This window comes from Peromyscus leucopus, chromosome 1 (genome assembly GCF_004664715.2).
Source record: "Peromyscus leucopus breed LL Stock chromosome 1, UCI_PerLeu_2.1, whole genome shotgun sequence".
In the NCBI taxonomy this organism is placed as follows: Eukaryota; Metazoa; Chordata; class Mammalia; order Rodentia; family Cricetidae; genus Peromyscus; species Peromyscus leucopus.
In genome coordinates, this window is record NC_051063.1 from 171,023,576 (window position 1) to 171,048,754 (window position 25,179).

A 25,179-nucleotide genomic window follows, 5' to 3' on the forward strand; every position below is an offset into this window, starting at 1 on the left:
TTATGTATGTGTCCAGTACCCCCTGGAGAGAGAAGATGGTGTCAGATCCCCTAAGACTACAGTTACAAAAGGTTTTTAGCTGTGTGGTTGATGGGGATCTGAGTCCTCTGGAAGAGCAGCCAAGTGCTTAGATCCACTGAGCCACCTCTCCAGAACCTATCTCTGGCATCACTTTGGCTTTGTGGGAGTAGAGAACAAGTCACAGCTGAGAGGTGAAATGGAATCCCAAACACACATGCATGGGAGATTGTATCTCTCCACCATGGAACTGCAGCTGTGACCAACCAAGACAACAGTTCCTGTTTGCAGGACCTTGGATTTCATGGCCTGCCATGTGTACAGCAAAAATCCCATGTCAGGAAATAGGTACAGTGTGGCTACCACTGGACTCCTAGAACTGTACAGCAGCCAATCCACATTGTCATGCTTCTGAGGGCAGAGATCTCATACCAGGACCTGCACACATAGTCACCTAACTGTCAGAGGACTTTCACCAGTGGAGGTCATCCCCTACCACAGCCCATTTTTCTCTGCCACAGCCAGGTTTCTGATCACTACTTAGCCAGCTACAGTGGACTTCATAAAGTGCTCCTGCTCTGTAGTCTAAAGGGGCAATCCCTCACCAGCAATCCCTTTTCTGCTAGCCACAGGCTACCCAATCCACTATCTGCCTTTCTCTCTGCTGACTCTGAAGGCTGGGTTTACAGAGTTGTGTCCTTTGGGGACTCTCCTCCTCTATCCCCCCAAATTGAGGGGCAGGAGACTGGGAATACATGAGCAGCAGGCAATGGGACAGGTCTCATCACTGTGTTTTTATTATAGAAAACAGTTGCTGTTGCTGGTGGAGTTGGGAAGACTGAATTTAGGTATTTGTGTTGCTGGACATTGTTTTTTAGGAAATAATGCGAAGGCCATCCACCTGAAAAGTATGATCATACAGTCAGTCTCCAGATACAGAGACAGAGACAGAGAGAGACAGACAGACAGACAGACAGACAGACAGAACATGGGTGCATCTCAGAGGACAACTTGCAGGAGGGGTCTCCTCTTTCCCTTCTTTCACCTTTCAGTTGGGGACTGAACTCAGGTGTCTGATTTGTAAACTGCACTTTACACACTAAACCATCTTATCTGCCCTAAACCTGGTTTGTGTGTGTGTGTGTGTTGGTGTGTGTGTGTGTGTGTGTGTGTCACCGGCTCTCGTGTAGCCCAGGGAGTCCCCATGTTCTCCAGGGACCAAGTGCTGTGACTGCAGGTGTGCTCCACTATGATTCTGTGGATCAAACCAAGGCCAGGGGCAGCCAGCAAGCACTCTAGCAATAGGACTACATTTCCAGCCTTTAAATTCTCTAAGTGACCATCTCAATTGCTAAGAAGAATATAAGTTACTATGCGACTAGAGGCTTCTGGAAAGGAACATAGACATACAATAGTCCCCTCCTTTATAGTCAACCCACATGGTCTGTTTGTCGTGCACAGAAAAACATCTCATGGAGGCCTCCTGTGCCAGAGACTTTAGAGGACAGCACCTGGCCCACTTTAACATGCAGCCGTGGTCCCTGGCCATTGTCCACTCTCGCTCCTTGAGAGCATTTCATCTGCAGTGGCCCTTTGGCCAATGTCCACCCTCACTGTTGAGCATGCCTCCCATCATTCTCTAAGAAACCTGCCAGTCTTCTACACGACAGGATGTCTCTTGTCTAAATCCATCTGCCAGACTACAAGGGACTAGTGTGCTGGGCAGAAGAGGGGTCAGAGTGAGATCCCAGAGCCTGCACTTCTGACTGGTTGGAATGGAGTCTTTCCTTTGAAGGCCAGAGCAGGTTCAGATGAGCAGAGACAAGGGAGAGGGGTGTGGCCTTTCCTCCTTTGGGTCTGTGCTGGGAACTACACAGGTGTTAGCTCACCCACACCTGTAACCTCTTTTGTAGTGGGCAGAATGCAGGTGAGCAGGATAAGGGTAAGAGAGTTGCAGCTCCTCATCTGATGCAGGAGGAACTAAGGACACACAGTTGTGGCTCTGAGTGTCCCCATCTCTCCAGAGTCATCTGAGAGGAAGCAGACAGTGAAAGTGGCAGCACTTACCTCATTAGGAGAGTTGTCACGTGACCTGGGGAAGTAAGAGAAGAGTCACCAGAGCATGGAAGTACAAAGCTCATCTGAGACTTGTGATTTGTAGCCGAAGGAGGCGGCAGGAGGTAGTAGTAGATGTGGGGTGGGGGTTGAAGTGGGTGATGCCTGTCAGGGACACGGACAGAATCTCTAGTTAGTGGAAAAATAAAGACCTCCAATAAGACGGGGAACTAGATCATCTTAAAGTCAGGTTGCCTAGCAACAGAACATTGAGTCAGAGCCCTTGACCCTCTCACCCTGTAAACATCCTATACAAACATCCTGTTAGCTTGCCCCACCTTATGCAGATGGCAGCTTCTTGCTCCCCCCACCCTGTGGAACTATATAAACCTTTCTGGAAGAGAAATAAAGTGGCACCTTGATCAGAATCTAGACTTGGTGTCTTTCCTTTGTATCTCCTGTCCCTACATTCCCTCCTTAGGGTGGTCGAGAACCCGTTGAAGCCCTGCAGTCGGGGCAACTGGTGCCCAACGTGGATGAAACTACCTCTTAAGGTTCGGAACGTCATCTCCCGGAGGAAGACCAAGGCCTTGGTGAAGTTGTTGGATCCCCCTGAAATGGCCCGGTTCAGGACTCAATCCCAGAGGAGAGCGGAGACGAGGCAGGTAAGAAAGTGACAAGTCATGGGACAGGCAACATCGTCACAAGATTTATTCATTTCTGGCCTAAATGAGTCCCTCAAGATACAAGGAACTAGGGTAAAGAAAAAAGACCTTAAAGCCTTTTTTTTATTAATGACATTCTTAGGGTCTATAAACATTCCCCTGACATACAAGAGGTTATAATATAGGAGAAAAAATCTTCTAAGAAGCTTTTCACTCCCCCTCTACCTGCCCTAAGATCCCCCCAGCACTTTCTCGAGCACCTTCGGTCTGTCCCTTGGATCACGACCTGCGCTCTATGGAAGAGGGGACGCTCATGACTTTTAAACCTAGGAATCCTCAGGAGTCTGCCCCTGCCCATCTTTATCCCTCTCTTAACAATTTTGCCTCTGACTTCCCTCTAGACCCTGCCTAGGAGGCTTTCCTAGAGGGCTGGTCTGAAGGTATTGAGTTATCTCAATTGATTGATCACAACCAGTTGCAGATTTCTTTGTTCCCTCTCCACTCCCACTACTTCACTTGAACAGCCGTTCTCAAAAGCTTGGACGCTAAAGAAACTTCTCGGTAACTCTCCCTATGATACAAATACAGCACAGACAAAATCCCCTCCTGCCAAGAGACTGTTCGGGCCGGACAAAAACAAAAGTACCTTCCTTAAACACTTGGCCTTTGAAAAACGCAAACCCTGCCTGCCAGGAACTAGGGCTTGGGGTAGCTACTGGTGCTTTCGGGATTTGCCGAGGCAACCATGAGTCCCCTGGGTGGCTAGAGGGGATGGGGGACATTTTGTCTCTGGATGGGCAGTCGCCTGGTGTGCAGGATGGGGCCATCTCTGAGATCATGTTTCTGCTCCAACAGAGTAAGGCCGGTCTGGAGGTAGTGATGGTAAGGAATCTCAAAATGTAGGAGATGTTGGCTTTGGTTTGTCTTTATGGGGGGGATGGAGCTGGCCTTGGAGGTGGTTCCCAGGACTCGGGTGCTGATGGGGCCAGATACTTGCTGTTGTGGAAGGTCTGGTCTTAGTGGCACTGGGGGGAGGGGAGCTTGTGGAGCCTTGGATGGGGGAGGGGAGAGCCTTTCCACCTTGGCTCCTGCTGGCTCCTTCATTCATGGTGAGAGAGTCACAAGGGGATGGGGAGGGGGGGCATCAGCCTTCTGATTCTCATGGTGTGAGGTAGGAGAACATTCAGCATTAACACCATTGCTGATCATCACAGAAAGACTAAATCCTGTTAATGGTGCCATAAAAGAGATACACTCTGCTCCCAGATGGTTGCCTGAAGGCCTTGTTAGAGCTGTAAATATACCAGATCTGCCCAGGTGAGATAGCCCCTCTCCTGAGGAAACTTCTTCTGTTTTAAATGCTGTCCCTCCGGCAAGCTATCCAGGCTATTGTCCTCACCCACAGCAACCCCCACCAGCCCTTTAGCTCTGTTATCACTCTGCTCAGAGTTCCTGTGGGGGGACAGCAGGAACTTTACAGCAAACTGTGTTTGGGACCTTTCACACAGTATACAAGTCCCATAGTCAATCACGTTCTGGGCTGAGCAGGGACACTGCTTGTCAAATCCAGTCTGACAACAGGAGTCATGTTTCCAAGGGCAGTGCTGAATTTTCCATCCAAAGTGTCAGAAAGGCTTGTTGGACTTGCTGGCCTTGGTGTCACAGGTGGTCATAGCCATGTTGGGCCAGCTTGACACAGCCTGTAGCTGACAGGTAACACAGCAAACAGAGTAGCACCAGAGCATGATGCCACTCAGGACACTTAGGTCCCTTTCACCTAGACTAACCTATTCCTCAGATCAGTTCCTAGATCTCTAGGAAGAGAAGCCGCACTGAGACGACTGCCTTGACGGGAGCCTGTTACTGCCATCACCTCAGCAGTCCTTCTGGGGGTCGGAGCAGCGGAAACAGGCACAGGAATTGCCTCTCTGGTCCTGTTCAACCAACATTACTCTGAGCTTCAGCTGTCCATAGATGAGGATATTGCCCAATTTGAACAGGGAATTTCTGCCCTCGAGTCATCCCTTTCCTCCCTAGCTGAGATAGTTTTACAGAACAGGAGAGGCCTGGATCTCTTCCTTTTACAACAGGGTGGCCTTTGTACTGTGCTCAAAGAGGAATGTTGCTTCTTTACAGACCACAACGGAGTAGTCAGAGATAGTAGAGTAAAAGTTAGAAAAGGACTAGACAAAGAGAAAAAGAAAAGGAGAACAAGAGCTTGGGTGGTTCCAGAATTAGTTTTTCAGACTCCCCTTGGCTAACAACCCTTCTTTCCTCCCTCCTAGGACCTGTTGTAGGCCTGCTCCTGGTCCTTGCCTTTGGGCTATGGGCACTTTCCTGGCTCACTGGGTTCATCTGAAGCCAAATAACAGACCTGCCAGCCAGGCAGATCCAGGTTCATTACCACTGCTTTGATATGCAGGACTCCAGGGTTGAAATTTCCCCTGATAAGAGATGCCCCACACAGACCCCTTCACTCGGGGGAGGCTGCACCTGTGTGTGGGAAAAGGGCTCACTTAAGGCATGATTGGAGTGCAGCTGGGACTGCACAGGCTGGGGACCATGGTACCCCAAAATCCCAAGAGCCTGGATTATATGCCCTGTTGCATAGCGGTTGTGCAGTAACAGCCTTGCGCTTACCCATTTCCGCTCCCTCAAAAAACTGCACAGTCCATCGATTCCCGCACTATGGGGACGCCTGTGGTGCTTGAGTCTGGAGAGACATTCCCTCTCGGACCTTTTCACAACCTTTAGAGGATAGGGCCTCCATAATCCTCCATGCAAAGCCTCTTTCAGAGCCCTCCTTTTAGACCATTCGAACCTGGTTTATGTTGGCCCTTAGATTATTACTAAGAAGGGGGAGATGTCAGGGACAAGGACAGAATCTCTAGTTAGTGGAAAAATACAGACCCCCAATAAGATGGGGAACTAGATCATCTTACAGTCAGGTTGCCTAGCAACAGGACATTGAGTCAGAGCCCTTGACCCTCTCACCCTATAAACATCCTATACAAACATCCTGTTAGCTTGCCCCACCTTATGCAGATGGCAGCTTCTTGCTCCCCCCACCCTGTGGAACTATATAAACCTTTCTGGAAGAGAAATAAAGTGGCACCTTGATCAGAATCTAGACTTGGTGTCTTTCCTTTGTATCTCCTGTCCCTACATTCCCTCCTTAGGGTGGTCGAGAACCCGTTGAAGCCCTGCTGGCGGGGCAGATGCCCAAGTCCAGTTAGAGGTTTTGCATCCTACGGAGTCTGTTTCACAGACTTAGCTTATTAGGACCAGAGGAGAGGTAACAAGGAAAGAGACCTGGATTATTCAGTTCAGGAAATCTCCAAGTTCACAAAAATCTTGATTATTCTCTCCTCGGTGGTTATTTGTGACTGACATGCTTCTATGACAAAGAGGAGCACAGTGGTCCATGGTACCCAGACACATACAGTAGAGAGTCTTCCTAAGGGAGAATGAATGCCCACAACCTTCACACACAACAGGGAAGGCATTAGGGTGAGGAACTTGCTCTTGGACATGTGGTTCCCTCATGCCAGCCTAGCCTAGGTGGACTGAATCTCCCTTGAGCACTGACTTGGTCTCTTGTGGCTGGGAAGGCTGTGAGGACCTACGATACCTGAGGGTTGGTATTGTGCGATATTTTTTTTTAACAATGTAAAGATGTGTTTTGTTTGTGTAACTATGTAAAGATGTGTTGTTGTTTTGCCTTGCCTGCCTAAGGCACATGACTTGTCTAAGAAAAAGCTGAATGTCTAATAGTGAGGGAGGATATATAGGTGGGACATCTAGGCAGGGAAATAAGTAGGAGGAGCTATTTAGGCTCAAAAAAGAAAGAAAAAAGGAAGCCAGGGTGTCATCTGGGGTCAGATAGACAGATGTGGAGGAAGCAGGAAAGTAGGACATACAGAATTAAAGAAAGGTAAAAAGGCCTAAGGCAAAACATAGAAGAATAGAAACAGTTTAAATTAAGGTAAAGGAGCTAGTTACATAAGCCTCAGCTAACACTGAGCATTCATAATTAATAATAAGTCTCCATGTCTTTATTTGGGAGCTGCTTGGCAGCATAAAGGAAATGCCAGCCTGAGGCTAGGAAGAGAAGATCTGCTCTGTAAGTCAGACAGGAGACAGTGGTTGGTGTCCAGGATGCCGTGGAAGGACAGGTAGGTGGTGGGAGCTTTGATTCCCAAGGGTCAGTGCCTTTACTTACTATGGATGGATGGGTCCAGTTGTCCTCACTGAGCATGCTCTTACTTCTTGCTCTAAAGAAATGGGAGACACTGTCACTGTTGTTTGGTTACTCAGTTGGGAAGGACCCTGGGAGCCAATGATTCCTGGGAGCTGCTTGGTGTCCTTGCTGTGCATTCACACCATGGCTGCCACTGCCTTTCTTGGTGCTGCCTCCTTTTCCAATCTAACCAGCCCCTCCTAGCCTTTGATCCTTTTACCCCATCATATTGGCTGTTTTCTAACTGGTGCTGGGGGTGGTACTTTGAGAATTTACTCTTACCTTCTTTTTCTTTTGAGGTTTCATATTTGAACCTTCTGAGGTTTCATTGAGGTTGGTTGGCTCATTGTCCACTTGTTTAACATTGTTCTCAATTTGTGGTTCTCTGGTGAAAGATGAAGTCATTTTATCCCCAAACTTCACAGGGAAAGGAGTGAGCATGACCAACAGACAGTGGGGTACAGGACATAGGAAGGCAGTGATATGAGGAACACAGCAGACACATAGCAGAGAGAAGAAGATGGAGTCCAGACACAAAGTGAAGGAAGCCTCTTCCCTTTCCCAAGCATGGAGGGAATGGAAGAGTAGGTGGAAGGGTGTAAGATACTTCACCTGCCACGACGTCTGCGCCACAGTAAGAAGAGTACAACAAATATTACTGCAATCAGCCCCATCAGACATTGGGCAATAATGCCAATAATACCCCTTGATGAGGGTCGATGTTTTTTTGGTCTGGAACGTTCTCCTGTCATGGACAGAAAAGAGAAGTATCACCATAAATTCATCCTCACCGAGCAAGTAGACAAGAACTCTCTGATTGTGTCTGGCATCTGTTTATTCCTTTGGGGAGTGCACTTTCTATGAGAAGGTAGATTAGGACAGGTGAGGCAATAAGCAGGGTATTCTCTCCTAGTACTCCCATAAGTACTGTGTTTCTAGGCTGGCCATGTATCTTCTTTCAAGTCTTGCCTGCAGTGGGTGGGGAGAGAGTGTGCTTTAGGCTGCAGCCTAAATCCTATCCACTCTGTCAGATCTTGGAAGGCCCTGAAGATGGAAGAATGTCACATAGCAATTTTTTACATTAAAATTACAGTTATTTATTTATTTATTTATTTATTTTTGGTTTTTCTAAACAGGGTTTCTCTGTGTAGCCTTGCACCTTTCCTGGAACTTACTTTGGAGGCCAGGCTGGCCTTGAATTCACAGAGATCCTCCTGCATCTGCCTCCTGAGTGCTGGGATTAAAGGTGTGTGCCACCACTGCCTGGCAAAATTACAGTTAATTTTAATGATCATATCTGTTTCTCATTGTCCAAATTGTGGTAGATGTAAATATTTACCTCTCTCCTTCCTGTGGCCAGAAGTTAACTAACAAAATGTTGAAGCTCCATAACCAGAGAGTCCTGCCCCTTGGCCCCATCCCTGGGACACAGCTTCTCTGCCTGCAGACCCCCACAACAACTCTATCCCAGTTCCTTGCCAGCATGCAGGGCTCCTGTGGGAAGGCCCCACCCTCACCAAGACCCCCCCACTGGACCTTGCAATCTACATGCCCTGCCCCCATATCCATTTATCTGAGACCCCAGCCATTTCCTGAGGCACAGAAATCAAACTCCCAGCTCTCATAGGACCAAGGTGACTGACTTTGCTCACACTCAAAGAGAGTCCTGCCCTTTGGCCCCATCCCTGGGACACATCTGGTCCTGGAAACCCCTGCCCTACTCTGTCCCAATTGTTCGCCAGCAGGCAGGGCTCCTTTGGAATGGCCCTACCCTCACCTAGATCCCCACCAAACCCTGCAATCTACATGTGCTACCCCCATACCGATCCTCCTGAGACCTCAGTCACTTCAAGCCTGTAGCCCTCATTGGACAAAGAGCTCTCATTGGAACAAGAGTAACCTCAATTCTCTCCCTAAGACAGGGAATCTGCCACCCCTCATTAAACCAAGAGTGGCTTTCTAAGATGTAGAATCTGCCACCTCTCATTAGTCCAAGAGAGGCTTCCTGAAACACAGAATCTGTCAGCTCTGACTGGATGAGGAATCCTGATAAGACCAAGAGCAGCTGTATGTCATAGAATCAACAATCTTGGGTTGACCCAAGAGCAGCTCCCTGAGACACAGAATCTGCCTGCTCCAATTAGACCAAGAACTAAGACTGGACCTAGAGGGGCCCCCTGAGACACAGACACAACAAGCACAGAGTGGACCAATAGCAACTCGCTCAGACACAGGCACCTCATATACCTATTGGAGGAGGAGATGGGCAGATGTCAAGGCAAAAATACATACAACAACATAAAGAATAATGCAGCATCATAAGAACCTAGGCCTCCTCCAACAGCAAGACCTGAACATCAAAATGTAGAAGAAGCAGAAGAAAGCAACCTTAAGAACAGCATCATGAAGATGCTAGAGGCTTTTCAAGAAAAAATGAAAAATGAAATTGAGGAAAAAACAAACAAAAAATTGGAAGAAATCAATAAATCCCTTAAAGAAAGACAAGAAAACATTGAAAAAGCAAAGCAAATAAACAAGTGAGGGAAACAGTTCAAGACCTGAAAAAGGAAATAGAAACAATGAAGACACAAACAGAGGAAATGCTGGAAATAGAAAATCTGAGTAAATAAACAAGAAACACAGATGCAAGCATAACCAACAGAATACAAGTGATGGAAGAGAGAATCTCTGGTGTAGAGGATACAATAGAGGAAATAGATTCATCAGTCAAAGAAAATACCAAAGCCAAAAATATCATAACACAAAACATATAGGAAATATGGGACATCATGAAAAGGCCAAATCTAAGAATAATAAGGAAAGAAGAAGGAGAAGAATAGCAACTAAAAGGCACAGAAAATATATTCAACAAAATCATGGATGAAAACTTTCCCAACTTAAAGAAGGAAATACCTATGAAGATACAAAGAGCCTATAAAACACCAAACAGACTAACCCCCCAAAAAAAAGTCCCCTCACCACATAATAATTAAATAACTAAATCTACAGAATAAAGAAAGAATATTAAGAGCAGCAAAGGGAAAAGGTCAAGTGACTTATAAAGGCAAACCCATCAGAATAACACCCAATTTCTCAATGGAGACTTCAAAAGCCAGAAGGACCTGGACAGACGTAATGCAGACACTAAGAGACCATGGATGGCAGCCTAGACTAATATACCCAGCAAAACTTTCAATCACCATAGACAGGAGTAAATAAGACATTCCAAGACAAAACCAGATTTAAACAATACCTATTCACAAATCCTGTCCTACAAAAAGCACTAGAAGGAAAATTCCAACCTAAGGAAGTCAGATACTATCAGAGACTATGAGGGTCCTCAATAGTCCCCTCCCAGGGTCCAGGAAGAATCTACAACCAGCTGATAATTAATCTTTGATGAAAAGAAATAAATCTATGTACACGAAATTCCTTAGTCCATATATTTATTATTCTGTCAGTTTTCTCTCTACAAGCTTATACTCTACTCTCATTTTTGGCTCCTTTCTTGCCCAATTTCTCTTTACATTTATCTGTTGTCCCCTCCAGGTTCTATCTTAATTCCTTTATCTAGTTCTGTCCCTTCTAGGTTCTCATACATCTAGTTCTTTCCCATGTCAGCTTCTCGCCCATCTCCTTCTCTCTCATCTTGTTCTTCCTCATCTCGTTCTTCCCCAACTGGCTCTTCCTCATCTTCCATCTCATTCCTCTAGTACTCTCTTCTAGCCCTTTAATCTAGTCCTTCCCCACATCAGTGTGTTCCTCTCAAGTTTTTACCCATCTAGTTCTTCCATTCCCTTTTCAATTCTCCATCATCTGTGTCCTCCCTAAGTCTCCCAGGAATCCAGTTATATCAAGCCCCTGGTTGAGCAAGGTCACCAGGCTTGAATTCTACAGGGTCATAAAGGCAGGTAAGAATTTTCCTCAGGCAGTGACCACCAGGCTTTCTTTAACAATCCAAAATGAGAGTGGTAAAAGAGAAGGTCAACTGAGTGCTAATGACTAGTTAGTATATCACTGTTAGTGCTTAAAAGTGGCTAAGGGAGATATCTGATTCCAGAGGAAGCCTTTCCTGAGGCTGTTCTCCAAATACCTGGAATGTGTATGTCCAGAGAGTGATAAGTCCATACCTTTAGCCCTTCTTAGGGAAAAATCAACTGGGAAAACTATGAAGGCACACATGATTTTCATAACAGGAATATAGCTGATATACAACAAGCCAAATAACAACAAAAACTCTTGATATTTGGCTTCCTCTGGAGGAATACCCTACCCCTCCAGGTAGTGACTTTGCCATAACCAGCTGAGGTCTTATGATAAATTCCTACAGCCTGTTGTAACATACACCCACGAAATACAGGCAATACAGGCAATAGATAACCGCCCAGCAGTAAAGCCCAAAGAAGAGATATACACACTCACTACCACCAAAAGATAACAGAAACTAAGGATCACTGTTCATTAATATCCCTTAATATCAATGGACTTAATTCACCTATAAAAAGACACAGGCTAACAGAATGGATATGAAAACAGGACCCATCTTTCTTCTGCATACAAGAAACACACCTCAATTTCAAAGACAGACACTACCTCAGAATAAAAGGCTGGGAAAAGTCTTACCAATCAAATGGTCTTAAGAAACAAGCTGGTGTAGCTATCCTAATATCCCACAAAATAGACTTGAAACTAAAATCAATCAAAAAAGATCAAGAAGGACATTACATACCCATCACAGGAAAGGTACACCAAGAGCAAGTTTCAATTCTGAACATTTATGCCCCAAATACAAGGGTACCCACATATGTAAAAGAAACATTAAGTCACACATAAAACCCTACACATTTATAGTGTGAGACTTCAACACCCCACTCTCACCACTGGACAGATCTCCCAAATTGAAACATAACAGAGAAATAAGGGGCTTAACTGATCTTATGACTCAAATGGTCTTAATGGATATCTACAGAACATTCTACCCTAACCAAAAAGAATATACTTTCTTCTCAGCACCCTGTGGAACTTTCTCTAAAATTGACCACATACTCAGTCACAAACAAACCTCATCAGATACAAAATAATTGGAATAACCTCCTGTACTCTATCAGACCACCATGGTTTAAAGTTAGATTTCAACAACAACAAAAATTACAGAAAGCCTACAATCTCATGGAAACTGAATAATGCTCAACTTAATCACCAATGTGTTAAGGAAGAAATAAAGAAAGAAATTAAAGACTTCCTAGAGATCAATGAAAATGAATATACTACATACCCAAACTTATGGGACACTATGAAAGCAATGTTAAGAAGAAAATTCATAGCATTAATGCCCACACAAAGAAGTTGGAGATATCTCACACTAGTGACTTAACAGCACACCTGAAAGCTCTAGAACAAGAAGAAGCAAAGTCACCCAGGAGGAATAGATGCCAGGAAATAATCAAATTGAGAGCTGAAATCAATAAAATAGAAACAAAGAGAACAATACAAAGAATCAATGAAACAAAGAGTTTGTTCTTTGAGAAAATCAACAAGATAGACAAGCTCTTATTCAGACTACCAAAAGGCAGAGAGAGAGAGAGAAAATTTCAAATGAAAAGAGATACATAAAACTAGTAGTGAGGAGATCCAGAGAAACATCAGGTCATACTTGAAAAACCTGTACTCCAAAAAATTACAAAATCTAAAAGAAATGAACAATTTTCTGGATAGGTACCACATACCTAAGTTAAATCAAGACTAGACCAACCATTTAAATAAACCAATAACACCTAAGGAAATAGAAACTGTCATTAAAAGTCTCCCAACCAAAAAAAGCCCAGGACCAGATGGTTTCAATACAGAATTCTACCAGATCTTCAAAGAAGATTTAATACCAATACTCTTTAAATTGTTCCACACAATAGAAACCGAAGGAACGTTAAAAAACTCCTTCTGTTAGGTTATATTTACTCTGATTCCCAAGCCAAACAAAGATGCAACAAAGAAAGCAAATTACAGACCAATCTCTATCATTCAAACAAAAATATCAATAGAATATTGGCAAACAGACTCCAAGAACACATCAAAACAATGGTCCACGATGACCAAGTAGATTGTTCCCAGAGATGCAAGAATGGCTCAACACACAAAAGTCTGTCCATATAATACACCATATAAACAAACTGAAAGAAAAAAAACCACATGATTATTTCCTTAGATGCTGAAAAGGCCTTTGAGAAAATCCAACACCCCTTCATGATAAAGGTCTTGGAGAGATCAGAAATGGAGGGAACATACCTAAACATAATAAAGGCAATTTAAAGCAAGCCAACAGCCAACATCAAAGTAAACGGAGAGAAGCTCAAAGCACTTCCACCAAAATTAGGAACAAAACAAGGCTGTCTGCTGTCCTCTTGTCAGGGACAAGAGAGCTTAGGAGAGCAGGAGATCCTAGGTGGATCAGGAACAGAGTGAGAGAACAAGGAAAGAGATATCATGATAAATGAAGACACTATGGGAATAAGAAGATGCAGAGTGCTAGAGTGGTCCCCAGAAATCCACAAAGATGACTCCAGTATAGACTATTGGCAATAGTAGAGAGGGTGCCTGAACTGACCTGCACTGGTGATCAGATGGTCGAACACCCTAACTGTCAAGATAGCACCCTCATTCAGGGACTATGGAAGCAGATGCATAGCTCCACTGCCAAGCCCCAGGTGGAGCTCCAGGAGTCCAATGGATGAGAGAGAGGAGGGAGCATATGAGAGAGACATCAAAACCATGATTGGAAAAAGTACAGAGACAACTAGCCAAAATAGTGGTAAAACATGAACTGTGTCCAATAGCTGAGGAACTCCCATGGAACTGGATTAAGCCCTCTGGAAAAGTGAGAGTGTTGTGTAGCTTGAACCTTGCCTTGGAGGAGGTAGGAATGGGGGTGGGTTGTGGGAGGAAGGAAGGGAGGTGGGAGGAGGGAGGACAGGGCTATCTGTGGTTGATATGTAAAACAAATAGAAAATCTCTTAATAAAAAAGAAAAAATAAATATAAAAAAATTCATTTCTCTTGGCACTTTTGAATTTATTGGTGTGAAACAGAGTTGTCCTTTTGAGTTACAGAACCTGGAAGGCCTTCTTGATGTCCATCTGACCCTCTGTGACCAGATGAGTTTTGATCAGGTAGCTAAGATTGTTCAGTGACAGATGAATAATCAGTAAGACAAGGGATGTTGGGAAAATGGGATATCCAGGTAAAATAATGAAGTTAAGCTTTCACCTAACAACATACAAAAATCAACTCTACATGGATCAAAGACCTAAAATGGATCAGAGCTGAAAGTCATCAGACTTTTAGTAGACAGGATGAAAGCACCTTGAAATTGGATTTCAAATGGTGTCTTTGTTATGATGCCAGATGCATCATATGGGCCTTTTGGCTGCATATATGTCTCTGCAAACATGCCTGTTTGGTACCTGAGGAGGACAGAAGAGGGTGTTGAATTCCTTGTAACTTCATTTATAGACAGTATTAAGGGGCCATGTGAGTACTGGGAATTGAACCACTGTCTATTGAAAGAGTTGCTAGGGCTCTTAACTATTGTGCTATCTCTCCAGTCCCATAAACCATACACACACACACACACACACACACACACACACACACACAAACACACACACACACACACACACACACACACACACACACACACACATATATATATACTACAACACACCACAAAAAAAGTTATTAGAAAAAAGCTTCTTGTGCAGGGATGCCATGCTTCAAATGTCAGCATGAGGTTAAGAAACTCAGTATATGGACCACCAAGATGGCTCAGTTGGAAAGAGTGCCTGCCATACTCTCTCCCAGTACCTACCCCTAACTGCCACACATAAATAAATGCACAAACAAATGTGGGCCAGTGAAATGGCTTACCAGATAAAGGGTTTGTTCACATACCTAAGTTCAATCCCCTGTCCCTGGAGAACTGGCCCTCACAAATTTTCCCCTAACCTCCACTCATGGGTGTGGGACATGCATACAAAATGAATAAATATGCAAATATAGTAAGAATCTCATGATAGGTCCTTTCTATCTATGAATTTTATATTTATGGACTGAAACCTTGGAAACAAACTACTTGAAAAAGTATCTCTACAGTGAAAAATGTATTGTTTCCTCCTATCATGGTCCTGTACTTAACACAATAAGACTAGGGTCTATGTAGTATTCATATTAGGCATTGAAAATAATCTAAAGAAGATCTGAATATGTGGAAAGAAGTGTAGAGTAACTTTAATATTTTACTAGTTTGTGAGGGTTGACTGCTTGACTGACTCAGACCCTAAAGTCTTAATCATTTTGCATTTCTATTTACTATATTGACATCTACTGTTGTTATTATTGACCAGGTCTCACAATGTAATCTGAGCTGGCCTCCCACTTCGTGCTCTCTCTTTTGAGACAGGGTCTCACTATGTAGTTCTGGCTAACCTGAAACTGGTACAAAGACCAGGGTGGTTGGGAACTCATAGGGATCCAACTGTCTCTGCTTCTTGTATGCTGGGGTTAAAGGCATGCAGCACTGTGCTCAACTTGCTCGTTGTTTTATCATGAGATTTACATGCATCCATCACCAAACTGGCTGTATTTGTTTCCTGAACAATGTTTTTCTCCCTGTTACTTTGACCCATTCTGCACTCTGTTGATAAATACACTGCCCCCATCCCCAACACTATGGAGTAAGGAGGATATAGTGGGTAGCCATTCCAGCTTTGAATGGAAGTTCCAACCCCCATCGAGACTTCGGCAACTGTCACGCCTACAAGTCGGGGCCAAGGGAGGCGCTTTGAGACCCAAGATCTGGATGGGCCAGTGTGATCTCAGTTCTGGCACCCTGAATGGTGGAGTTGGAATGAACAGAGCTCCAGAGAACACCGCTGGACTTTAATACATTTTCCCCAGACCTTATGACCTACCTATCCCTTAATTTGTAAGTTACGCCATTAAATAAATATCCTTTTAACTACATGGAGTAGCCTTAATAATTTCACCAATATCTAGCACCCAACGTGGGGCCTGAACCCCCAACCCTGAGATTAAGAGTCTCATCCTCTACCGACTGAGCTAGTTGGGTTCAAACACTGGTTTAATAACAAGAACAAAGGTGAGTCATTATTGGGACTGATACAGGCTTTAAAAGATAGCAATGAAGGCTTACAGAAAAAGATTCTCTCCCTGGAATCTGCTAACCAGGATTTACAGGCTTTCAAACATAGCAATGAAGGCTTATAGAAAACGATTCTTTCTCTAGAATTTGCTAATCAGGATTTACAAACAGGCTTGTACCCAAAATTGATTTTATTGATAATAAATATGAATATTTAATGGATAGAACACTAACTCTCCAGAGTGAAATTGTGGCTACTCAGACAGTATATAAGGAAGAAAGATTATCGCTAATTGATAAGATAAGGTCCATGGAATCATGTGTTTCCGAAGAAGATAAAAACTTCCAAGATTCCATGAGAAATCTGGAATCCCTTGCAAGAGAGGAGGTTTACTCCCTAGAACAGACCCTAGGTGCTTGTTTGCAAGCCCTGGAGGAAACTCTCAATTAACATGACAAGGGACCTAATAATAAACAGAAGGGCAAGACCATACAGGTTGTAACATCTCCAAATGGCTCTCATACAATGGCTTATCCTGTTAGCATCCATGAGAAGCCAGCAGATGACACACACCCCGAGCCATATATGACATACACATTACAACCAATTTCAACAAGGGACTTTAAAAATATAAAGAAAGCTGTAGTCACATATGAGATACACTCCACATAGATAAAACAGATGTTAAATTCGTGGTCTACCTCACATAGAATCATTCCAGAAGACTGGCATCAGTTAATTTCAGCTGTTCTAGAATATAGCCAGCAGTTACAGTGGAAAAGCTGGTTGATAAAAGAGGCAAAAAATTAGAACAACAAGTAAAATCAGAGGTTTTGTGATCTCCCAAGATCAGATACTTGGTGAGGGATATTTCGCTGACAGGAATGTACAAGCCACTTATGATGAACACACAATATCCCTATGCCGTACAGCACCTCTAAATACTTGGGAAAAAATTCCAGAACCTGGAAAACCAACTGAGGTATACACAAAGATATTTCAGGGACCGCACGAACCCTTCACTGATTTTTTACAAAGACTGAACACAGTGATAACAAGAGTTGTGTCAGATAAAGAATTAAGAAAATTATTAACTGAGTCTTTGGCATTCGACAATGCTAATGCAAAATGCAGAAGAATACTTCCACCATTGAAGATCAGATCAGCTCCTTTGGAAGAATGGATTCAATATACTAATGGTGTTCAGTCTCTTAACTACAGTAATGAGGCTTGGATAGGAGAGACAAATCCCAGAGGTAAAAGAAGGCCCCGTAGTACCAAATGTTTTAAATGTGGTAACCAGGTCATATAAGTAAAAACTGTACATGGGGTACTCCTAGAAGTAATACTCCTTCTAGGAATAGCCTAAACAGGAGACCCCAACCACCTCCTGGATTATGTAGAAGATGTGGCAAAGGGGGACATTGGACCAGTGAGTGCAGATCAAAAATAGATATACAAGGCAACCCTTTACTGGCGGGAAAAACCTCAGGGGGCCTCTTGCAGGCTCCCAAATCAAACGTAGTATGAACATTCCCAGCCACTGTGGAAGAAATTCCTCTCCAGGACAACTGAATAAACCAATGCCTAATGTAAAAACTGATACTACAATGGATGATAAAAACAGCTTTGATAGATGGATCACAGTTTACAAAGAAAACTATAAAACAAATATTTTGGCAGACTTCCATAAATGAACAAAGACCAAAGCTTAGAAATCGAATTAATGGCCTGGTTCTGGAGGGCCTGGTAGACACAGGTGCAAGTGTGACTATAATTACACCAAAATCATGGCATCCGAATTGGCCTCTTCAAGAGGTAGATGTCCAACTTTTAGGGATTGGCATCCTATCTCAGATAAAACAGAGTTCGAGATGGGTTGAATGAATAGGGCCAGAAGGATAGAGAGGAAGGCTGAAGCCATATGTAGCAAATGTAGCAGTAACTCTTTGGGGCCGAGATCTGTTACAACAGTGGAATACCCAGATTAAAATTCCTACACTTTCAGAAAAGGAATACAGACCAATGCATGTTTCTAGGAATAATATCATGACATGCTATAAAAATCAGTCACCAACCATTCGGGCTGTTGACAAACAGAGCATGACTGTTGCTGAACTCTCAGAAGTACCAACTGCCTTACCTTTAAAATGGCTAACTAATAAACCTGTCTGGGTTGGACAATGGCCTTTGACAAAAGAGAAGCTACAAGCTTTAGAACAGCTCATTCAAGAGCAGTTAAATGCTCAACACATTGAAGAATCTACCAGCCCTTGGAACTCTCCTATACTTATTATTAAAAAACAGTCTGGTAATTGGAGAATGCTGGCAGATCCGAGCGCTTTTAATAAAATGATTCTGCCTTTGGGCTCCCTACAGACTGGGATGCCCTTGCCCTCTCTGCTACCCAAAGAATGGCCTATAATAGTTATTGACTTAAAAGACTGTTTCTTTCCCATACCCTTACAAGAAAATGATAGAGAAAAATTTGCCTTCACAGTACCTAATTATAATAATTCTCAGCCAGTCAAGAGATATCAGTGGAAGGTACCCCCGGAGGGAATGTTAAACAGCCCTACTTTGTGCCAATACTTTGTGCAGAAACCATTAGAGATAATTCATGTAAAGTCTCCACAATTCATAATTTATCACTATATCCTATTAGCTGATCCAAAGTTAGATACATTAAAAAGCATGTTTGAAGAAATAAAAAAAATTTGCCTCACTGGAGACTGCAAATTGCTACTAAAAAATACAAAGAAGAGATTCTATTAATTACTTAGGATATAAGATAGAGCTACAAAAAATTAGTCCCCAAAAGGTACAACTAAGAAGAGATAGATTGAAGACTCTTAACAATTTTCAAAAGTTATTAGGAAGCATTTCCAACTTACTGGGTATCATAGGAATACCCAAAGATGAACTACAAAATTTGGCTAATACTCTAGAAGGGGACAAAGAATTAAATAGTCCAAGAGAATTATCAGCCGAAGCTGAGAAGGAATTGGCTCTAGTAGAAAAGACGATTCGAGAAGCACACATGGACTGTGTGGATCCAGAACTTAAATGCATTCTTGTCATATTCCCCTCCAGACATTCCTCAACAGGTATTTTGATGCAGAGGGAAGATATTATATTGGAATGGATATTCCTACCATTTTCTTATATAGAAAAGATCTCTGATTTGATTCAAAAGGGTAAATTAAGACTTCGCCAGTTGACAGGAATGGACCCAGCAGAAATTGTAGTACCTTTAACTAATGAGGAAATTTCATCACTATGGAAAGATAATGAATACTGGCAGAGAGCCTGCAGTAACTTTTTGGAAGAGATTAACAACCACTATCCCAAAAGCAAGAGAATAGAATTCATAAAGAAGACTGAATGGGTCCTTCCCCACATTGTACGACAAAAGCCAGTTTCTGGACTCCTCGCATTCTATACTGCAAATAAATCAGGGAAAGCAGGATATAAATCAGGAGACTTAAGTAAAATGGTACAAAATCCATACAGCTCTGTACAAAAGACAGAACTGTATGCCATTCTTATGGTACTGATGGACTTCACAGAACCCCTCAATATAGTCACTGACTCTCAATATACAGAGAGAGTTGTTTTACATATTGAAACTACTAAATTTATTCCTGATAATACAGAATTAACTTCATTATTCATTCAATTGCAGGAAATCATCAAAAAAAGAGATTTTATATATATATATCACATATCAGATCCCATACAGGTCTGCCAGGACCTCTAGCACAAGGTAATGATGAGATTGATGAGTTACTAATAGGTAATGTGCTAGAAGCCTCAGAATTTCATAATAAATACCATGTAAATAACAAAGGTTTAAAAAAGGATTTCTCCATCACTTGGCAACAGGCTAAGGATATTGTGAAAAATGTCCTACTTGTTCCATCTATAACCAAACTCCATTACCTGCAGGGGGCAATCCAAAAGGTATACAAATAAATGAAATTTGGCAGATGGATGTGTTTCATTTTGCAGAATTTGGAAGAATAAAGTATGTACATCATACCATTGACACCTATTCAGGATTTTAATGGACAACTCCTATGAGTTCTGAAAAGGTTGATTCTGTGATTACACACCTATTACAAGTTATGGCCATCACGGGAATACCTGTACAAATTAAGACAGACAATGCCCCAGCGTATGTCTCCAATAAAATGAGACAATTCTTTGCTTATTGCAATATAAAGCATGTTACAGGTATACCACACAATCCCACAGGCCAAGCAGTCATAGAAAGATCCAATCGAACTTTAAAGGTTATGCTAAATAAACAGCAACAGGTAACAATGACTCCTAGAAATAGACTGCATAGTGCTTTATTAACCTTGAATTTTCTCAATGCTGATGAGAACAGAACAACAGCTGCGGAGAGACATTGAACAACAGACAAAACTCCTGAGCTAAACCAACCGGTTTATTTCAAGGATGTGCTGACCTCAGAATGGAAAACTGGATATGTTCTACGTTGGGGAGGGGTTTTACATTTGTTTCTGCAGGAGAAGAAAAGCTATGGATACCAACAAAATTAATAAAAATTCAATTCGAACAGGAAAAACTCCTTGATGAAGAGAAGTAAAAGATCATCCACCAATGTGACATCTCTACAAATTGTAAGAAAAATTTAACAAACAAAGGTTGGGGTAGGGTTCTGTTTTTGTCTTTCCAGGATAATGGAAATACCCATTTTCCAAAAATTATAAGGCCTTGGATATCCGAATATTTACAGCAGAAAGAAAGAATCTATTGGTACCAATCTACACATGGTAAAATCTCACTGTCTAACATCTATCTCTCTATCAATCTAGAAAAGTTGTGGTTCCAATTCAATTATAAGTCAAGCTGGCTTTGGAGATGGAACTGGCTCACTTTTTCTCTAAGCCCAAGCATATTGCTAAAAAAAAGTTTGAGAGATTCTTCAGTCCCATATCATAAGAGCCCTCTGGTGTGGGACAGAAGGAAACCAATAAAAGGGACCATTGTCTTCTAAATTCTAATTCTCTCCATGCTTACTCTTGATTTCTCAGAATCCTTTCTTACATGCTGTGTCCTCTTTAAATCCAAACCTTCCATTTTTGATAACAAATAAGTTTTTCCAATAGAAATCTTGGAAGTCTCCAGAAGGAAGATGGGGCCCCAACAACAACAACTCTACCCAATCCAGAATGATGACATGGTAATAATCATCATACTACACTTTTTGCCAGAATTTCAGACAATCTTATCCATTACTCTAAGACTTGGTGAGAACCTACAGTTAGTCTGAGATTTAACTATCTGAGCTTTCTCACAGTACCCAACAGAGATAACATCACCCCCTAAACAGCAGGAAGCAATTCTAAGAAAACAACACCCCTTCTCCCTTAGGTTTCATAATTCTCAGGGTTATGGATGATGGTTATAGGGTTGGGGGTGGAAGAAAATATTAGACTCAATATTCTAAAAAAAGGGAAAAGAAGAAATGGAATGGATAGGTATAAGATATTATGGTAGATTATTGTATATACTAGTAAACAAATTTAGTAAAATAGCAACCTTAGATAATTTGCACTGTAATTTGTACTGTTATGGATTCTTATATGTTGATACAAATGTAAACTATTTTTATATTCCTGTTTAAGATAATTTGTATATTGATACAAATACATAACTATATTTGTTATAATGTACATATATTTCTACTCTTATTTGAAATATTTTTATATTGATTTTTATTTGAAATATTTTTATATTGATACAAATGTAAATTTATATCTGTCATACTTTATGTATGTTCTGCTTCTGTTTAGGTTATTTGGTATATTGATATATATTTAAGATTATTGTCATATTGCATATCGCACTATATATTCCTACCTCTGTTATAAATATCTTGTGTATTGTCACAGTTTTGAAGTCATTGTTCTTTACCATACATTTGCTTATAGACTGTTTACCTTGTTTATATAAAGCCTTAGTCCTTAGGTTATTTCGGTAGATAAGACTTATAGATTTATAGTCACCTATGCCTGTCATCTCTATAGTTACGTTAGTTAGGTTATCCAGATTTACAGATACATAGGTCAGATGGACAGGTAATCTTCAAACACTTCATAGACCTAGAGAATATGGCATTGAAATAACTTAGAATTCTGTTGACATGAGACACAATTGCTCCTGGCTGCACCAATGATCCCGAGATAATGTTGGGCTTCTAAGACATTTCCATTTGGAAGTTTGTCTTCTTGGCACAAAATGGCCTACTGGACAAAGAACTGCCCTTGCCTTGATTGCTGACAGTACGAATGCAATGCTGTCCTTTCTGGACAAGCGGGACACAAGGAAAGCGACCACTGTACTCTGCCAAGACAGGGTAAGATGGTCTTTCAGAATTCCTGCTTCTGAAAATGGTCTGTCAGATACTCTATGTCTGTAGCCAATTTGAATGCACCAACAATTCTGAGAAACATTAGGTGACTGTCCAGGCTGCCAGCTGTCTTGGTCTGCTCTTTCAAGGTTCCCGAAAGTTGCTTGCATCCATCTACCATTTCTCAGGTACCATTATGTTCCTTCTCAGGTCTTTGATGGTATTGAAGACTAGCAGTTATAGTTACAACTTAGTATATATAATATCTTAGATAGAACATATTAAGTATTAGATTCAGGTTCTTTAGGATAGGACACCTTTTGGAATGATCTTTGTAACATGCCATTTACCTAAGCTCTATACTTCTCTGGATTTTAGTATGTGTTTTTTGCTTGATATTGTTTGCATTGGTTGTAGTTCCATCTTATCTAGGTCATTATCTCTCATTATTCCTGGATAATATTTGATAACCATTCCTTTGCATGTAGTCTTGTATTAGGTTAGAACCTTCTTATTTAGACAAAAAAAGGGGGAGATTTAGTGTGTAGCCATTCCAACTTTGATCTGGAAGTTCCAACCCCCATCGAGACTTCGGCATCTGTCATGCCTACAAGGCAGGGCCAAGGGAGGCATCTAGAGACCCAAGATCTGGATGGGCCAGCACTCTCTTGGTTCCGGGACCCTGAACGGTGGAGGTGGACCGAACGGAGCTCCAGAGAACACCGCTAGACTTTGATACACATTCCCCAGACCCCGCAACCTACCTATCCCTTAATTTGTAAGTTATGCCATTAAAAAAAATATCCTTTTAACTACGTGAAGTAGCCTTAATAATTTCATCAATAGAGGAAACAGAGGTCACTCACGTATTATGTCCAGCTGGATTGGGTCACTCCTCTTGGAACTGACTTTATTGAATACTTCACATTGATAGTCCCCAGAATCCTCAATCCTCACAGGGAATATTTGGAGGGTGTGGTTGTTCTCAAACAGCATTTTCCTATTGGTGATCACAAGAATATTGCCTTTGAAGAGCCACTGGATGGAGATCCCATTGTCATTTGACAAGCAGGTCAGGAACACAGAGATCAGGTTTTTGACTGTGGTATTGGTGACTTGGATGAAGGGTGTAGTCACTGGATCTGTGGATAAACATTGGAGGAGACCAGCTGAGAGTCCTTCAGCATCAGAGATCTCAGCCAGCTCATAGGGCCCGTAGAATGAAGGGACCCTCTTCAAGATTGCATGTTTGGAATCAAGATATGGTCTGTAAAGAAAGAGCTGAATCTTATTGCTACCAAGACCACCCGCATTGACCCTGACTCAGGGTATTTGTGTAGATTTGACATTGGGAGCCTCTTCAACCCACCTGTCCAGAAATCTCATGGTGGCGAGGGAAAATGTATTTCCCAATGATATTTGTGGGAATTCTTTTCACACTCTCTGTAATTGTGAACAGTCAAGTCACTCTTTTATTAAATAGTCTTCTGTTTCTTTTTTATTAAATAAATTTCATGGGGTTAAAATGGCCTAGCTAATCTTAAAGGGGTTAAAAGCTAGACCTAAGAACTGGGAGAAATCCCTAACTGAAGGCTTTCTGCTTGTAGAAAAACATAGTATTTCCTGACCATGGATATGGATTTAAAACTACAGAGGAGGAAGTGAATAATCATAGTGCTGACCACAGCCTGCCACTCTAATCCTCAGTATTGATATATTTTGAGACAGGGTCACAGTACAGTCCTTGCTTGCTTGTAACTTGCTATGTAGACCAGGCTGGTCTCAAACTCACACAATCTACCTGCCTCTAGTTCCTCAGAGCTGGCATCAAAATGTGTACCACCACACTCAGCTGATATTTGTTTTTTGAGCCTTGAGAAGAATATGCAAAAGAGCATCATCAACTGTCAGTGACATGGCTCACCCTGACTCAGAACAGGGCTCCCAGGAACCTTTTTCACCCACTCTTCAAATTCCATGGAGTCAGAGCTGAGACAGGAGCACACCTGGGAGCAGAGTTCCTATACCCATCTGTGGGGAATTTTCTCCTCCAATTTGGAGAATAAGAATGTGAGCACATTTGAAAGCCCTGGGTGTTCCTTATAAGTCATGGAGGTCATAAAATGAAAATGGAGGGGACAGAAAGCTTGTGTTAGGCACAGAAATAAATATTGATCTTGAGTCTCTCCTAACCATGAAAAGACCCTCTGCACAACCTTAGGTTTTTCAAGACTTGGATAACCTCCTCTTTACATTTCAAGCTCCATCCCTATCAGCCAGAAATCAGGAAACCAGAAAGTCATTAGACATAGGGATGGAGCAGGAGCTTTGGGGGAAGACTGAGTTTTGCTTGTTCCCATAGACATGGGCTGGAAATTAAATGCTTCGGCACCTTCCAAAAAAAGCCTAAGGACTCTACTTCAGACCTTCTGCTGATATTACAGAGATCCACTTATTAAGAACTATAATGTTCTTCACTGTGGTCCTATTGATTAGAGGGAAAAAGTTATAGATGAGGCAGGAATAGGATCCGCTATTATTAGTATTGATGTTGGGGATGAAGACCTCTTGGGAGGATGACATGAGCTCTCTCCATTGACAGGCCAAGAGTAATGTGGGGGTGGGTTAGCATCTGTGTGGCAGGAGATATATGGATTGTCCTTGA

At 42.2% G+C, this 25,179-nt stretch overlaps 1 protein-coding gene across 1 annotated transcript; it reads right to left on the bottom strand.

Moving 5' to 3' along the window:
- Positions 1-793: 793 nt before the first annotated feature.
- On the bottom strand, positions 794-24,493 carry LOC114687729 (carcinoembryonic antigen-related cell adhesion molecule 1-like). Its single transcript, XM_037211016.1, has 7 exons — positions 24,439-24,493; positions 23,381-23,656; positions 7,591-7,723; positions 7,261-7,363; positions 6,961-7,012; positions 2,086-2,238; positions 794-919 (listed from the first exon to the last, which is right to left on the bottom strand). Exons 1-5 carry the CDS (start codon positions 24,491-24,493, stop codon positions 7,001-7,003), a joined length of 579 nt encoding a protein of 192 aa, XP_037066911.1. The 3' UTR covers positions 794-919; positions 2,086-2,238; positions 6,961-7,000.
- Between the last annotated feature and the right edge of the window lie 686 nt (positions 24,494-25,179).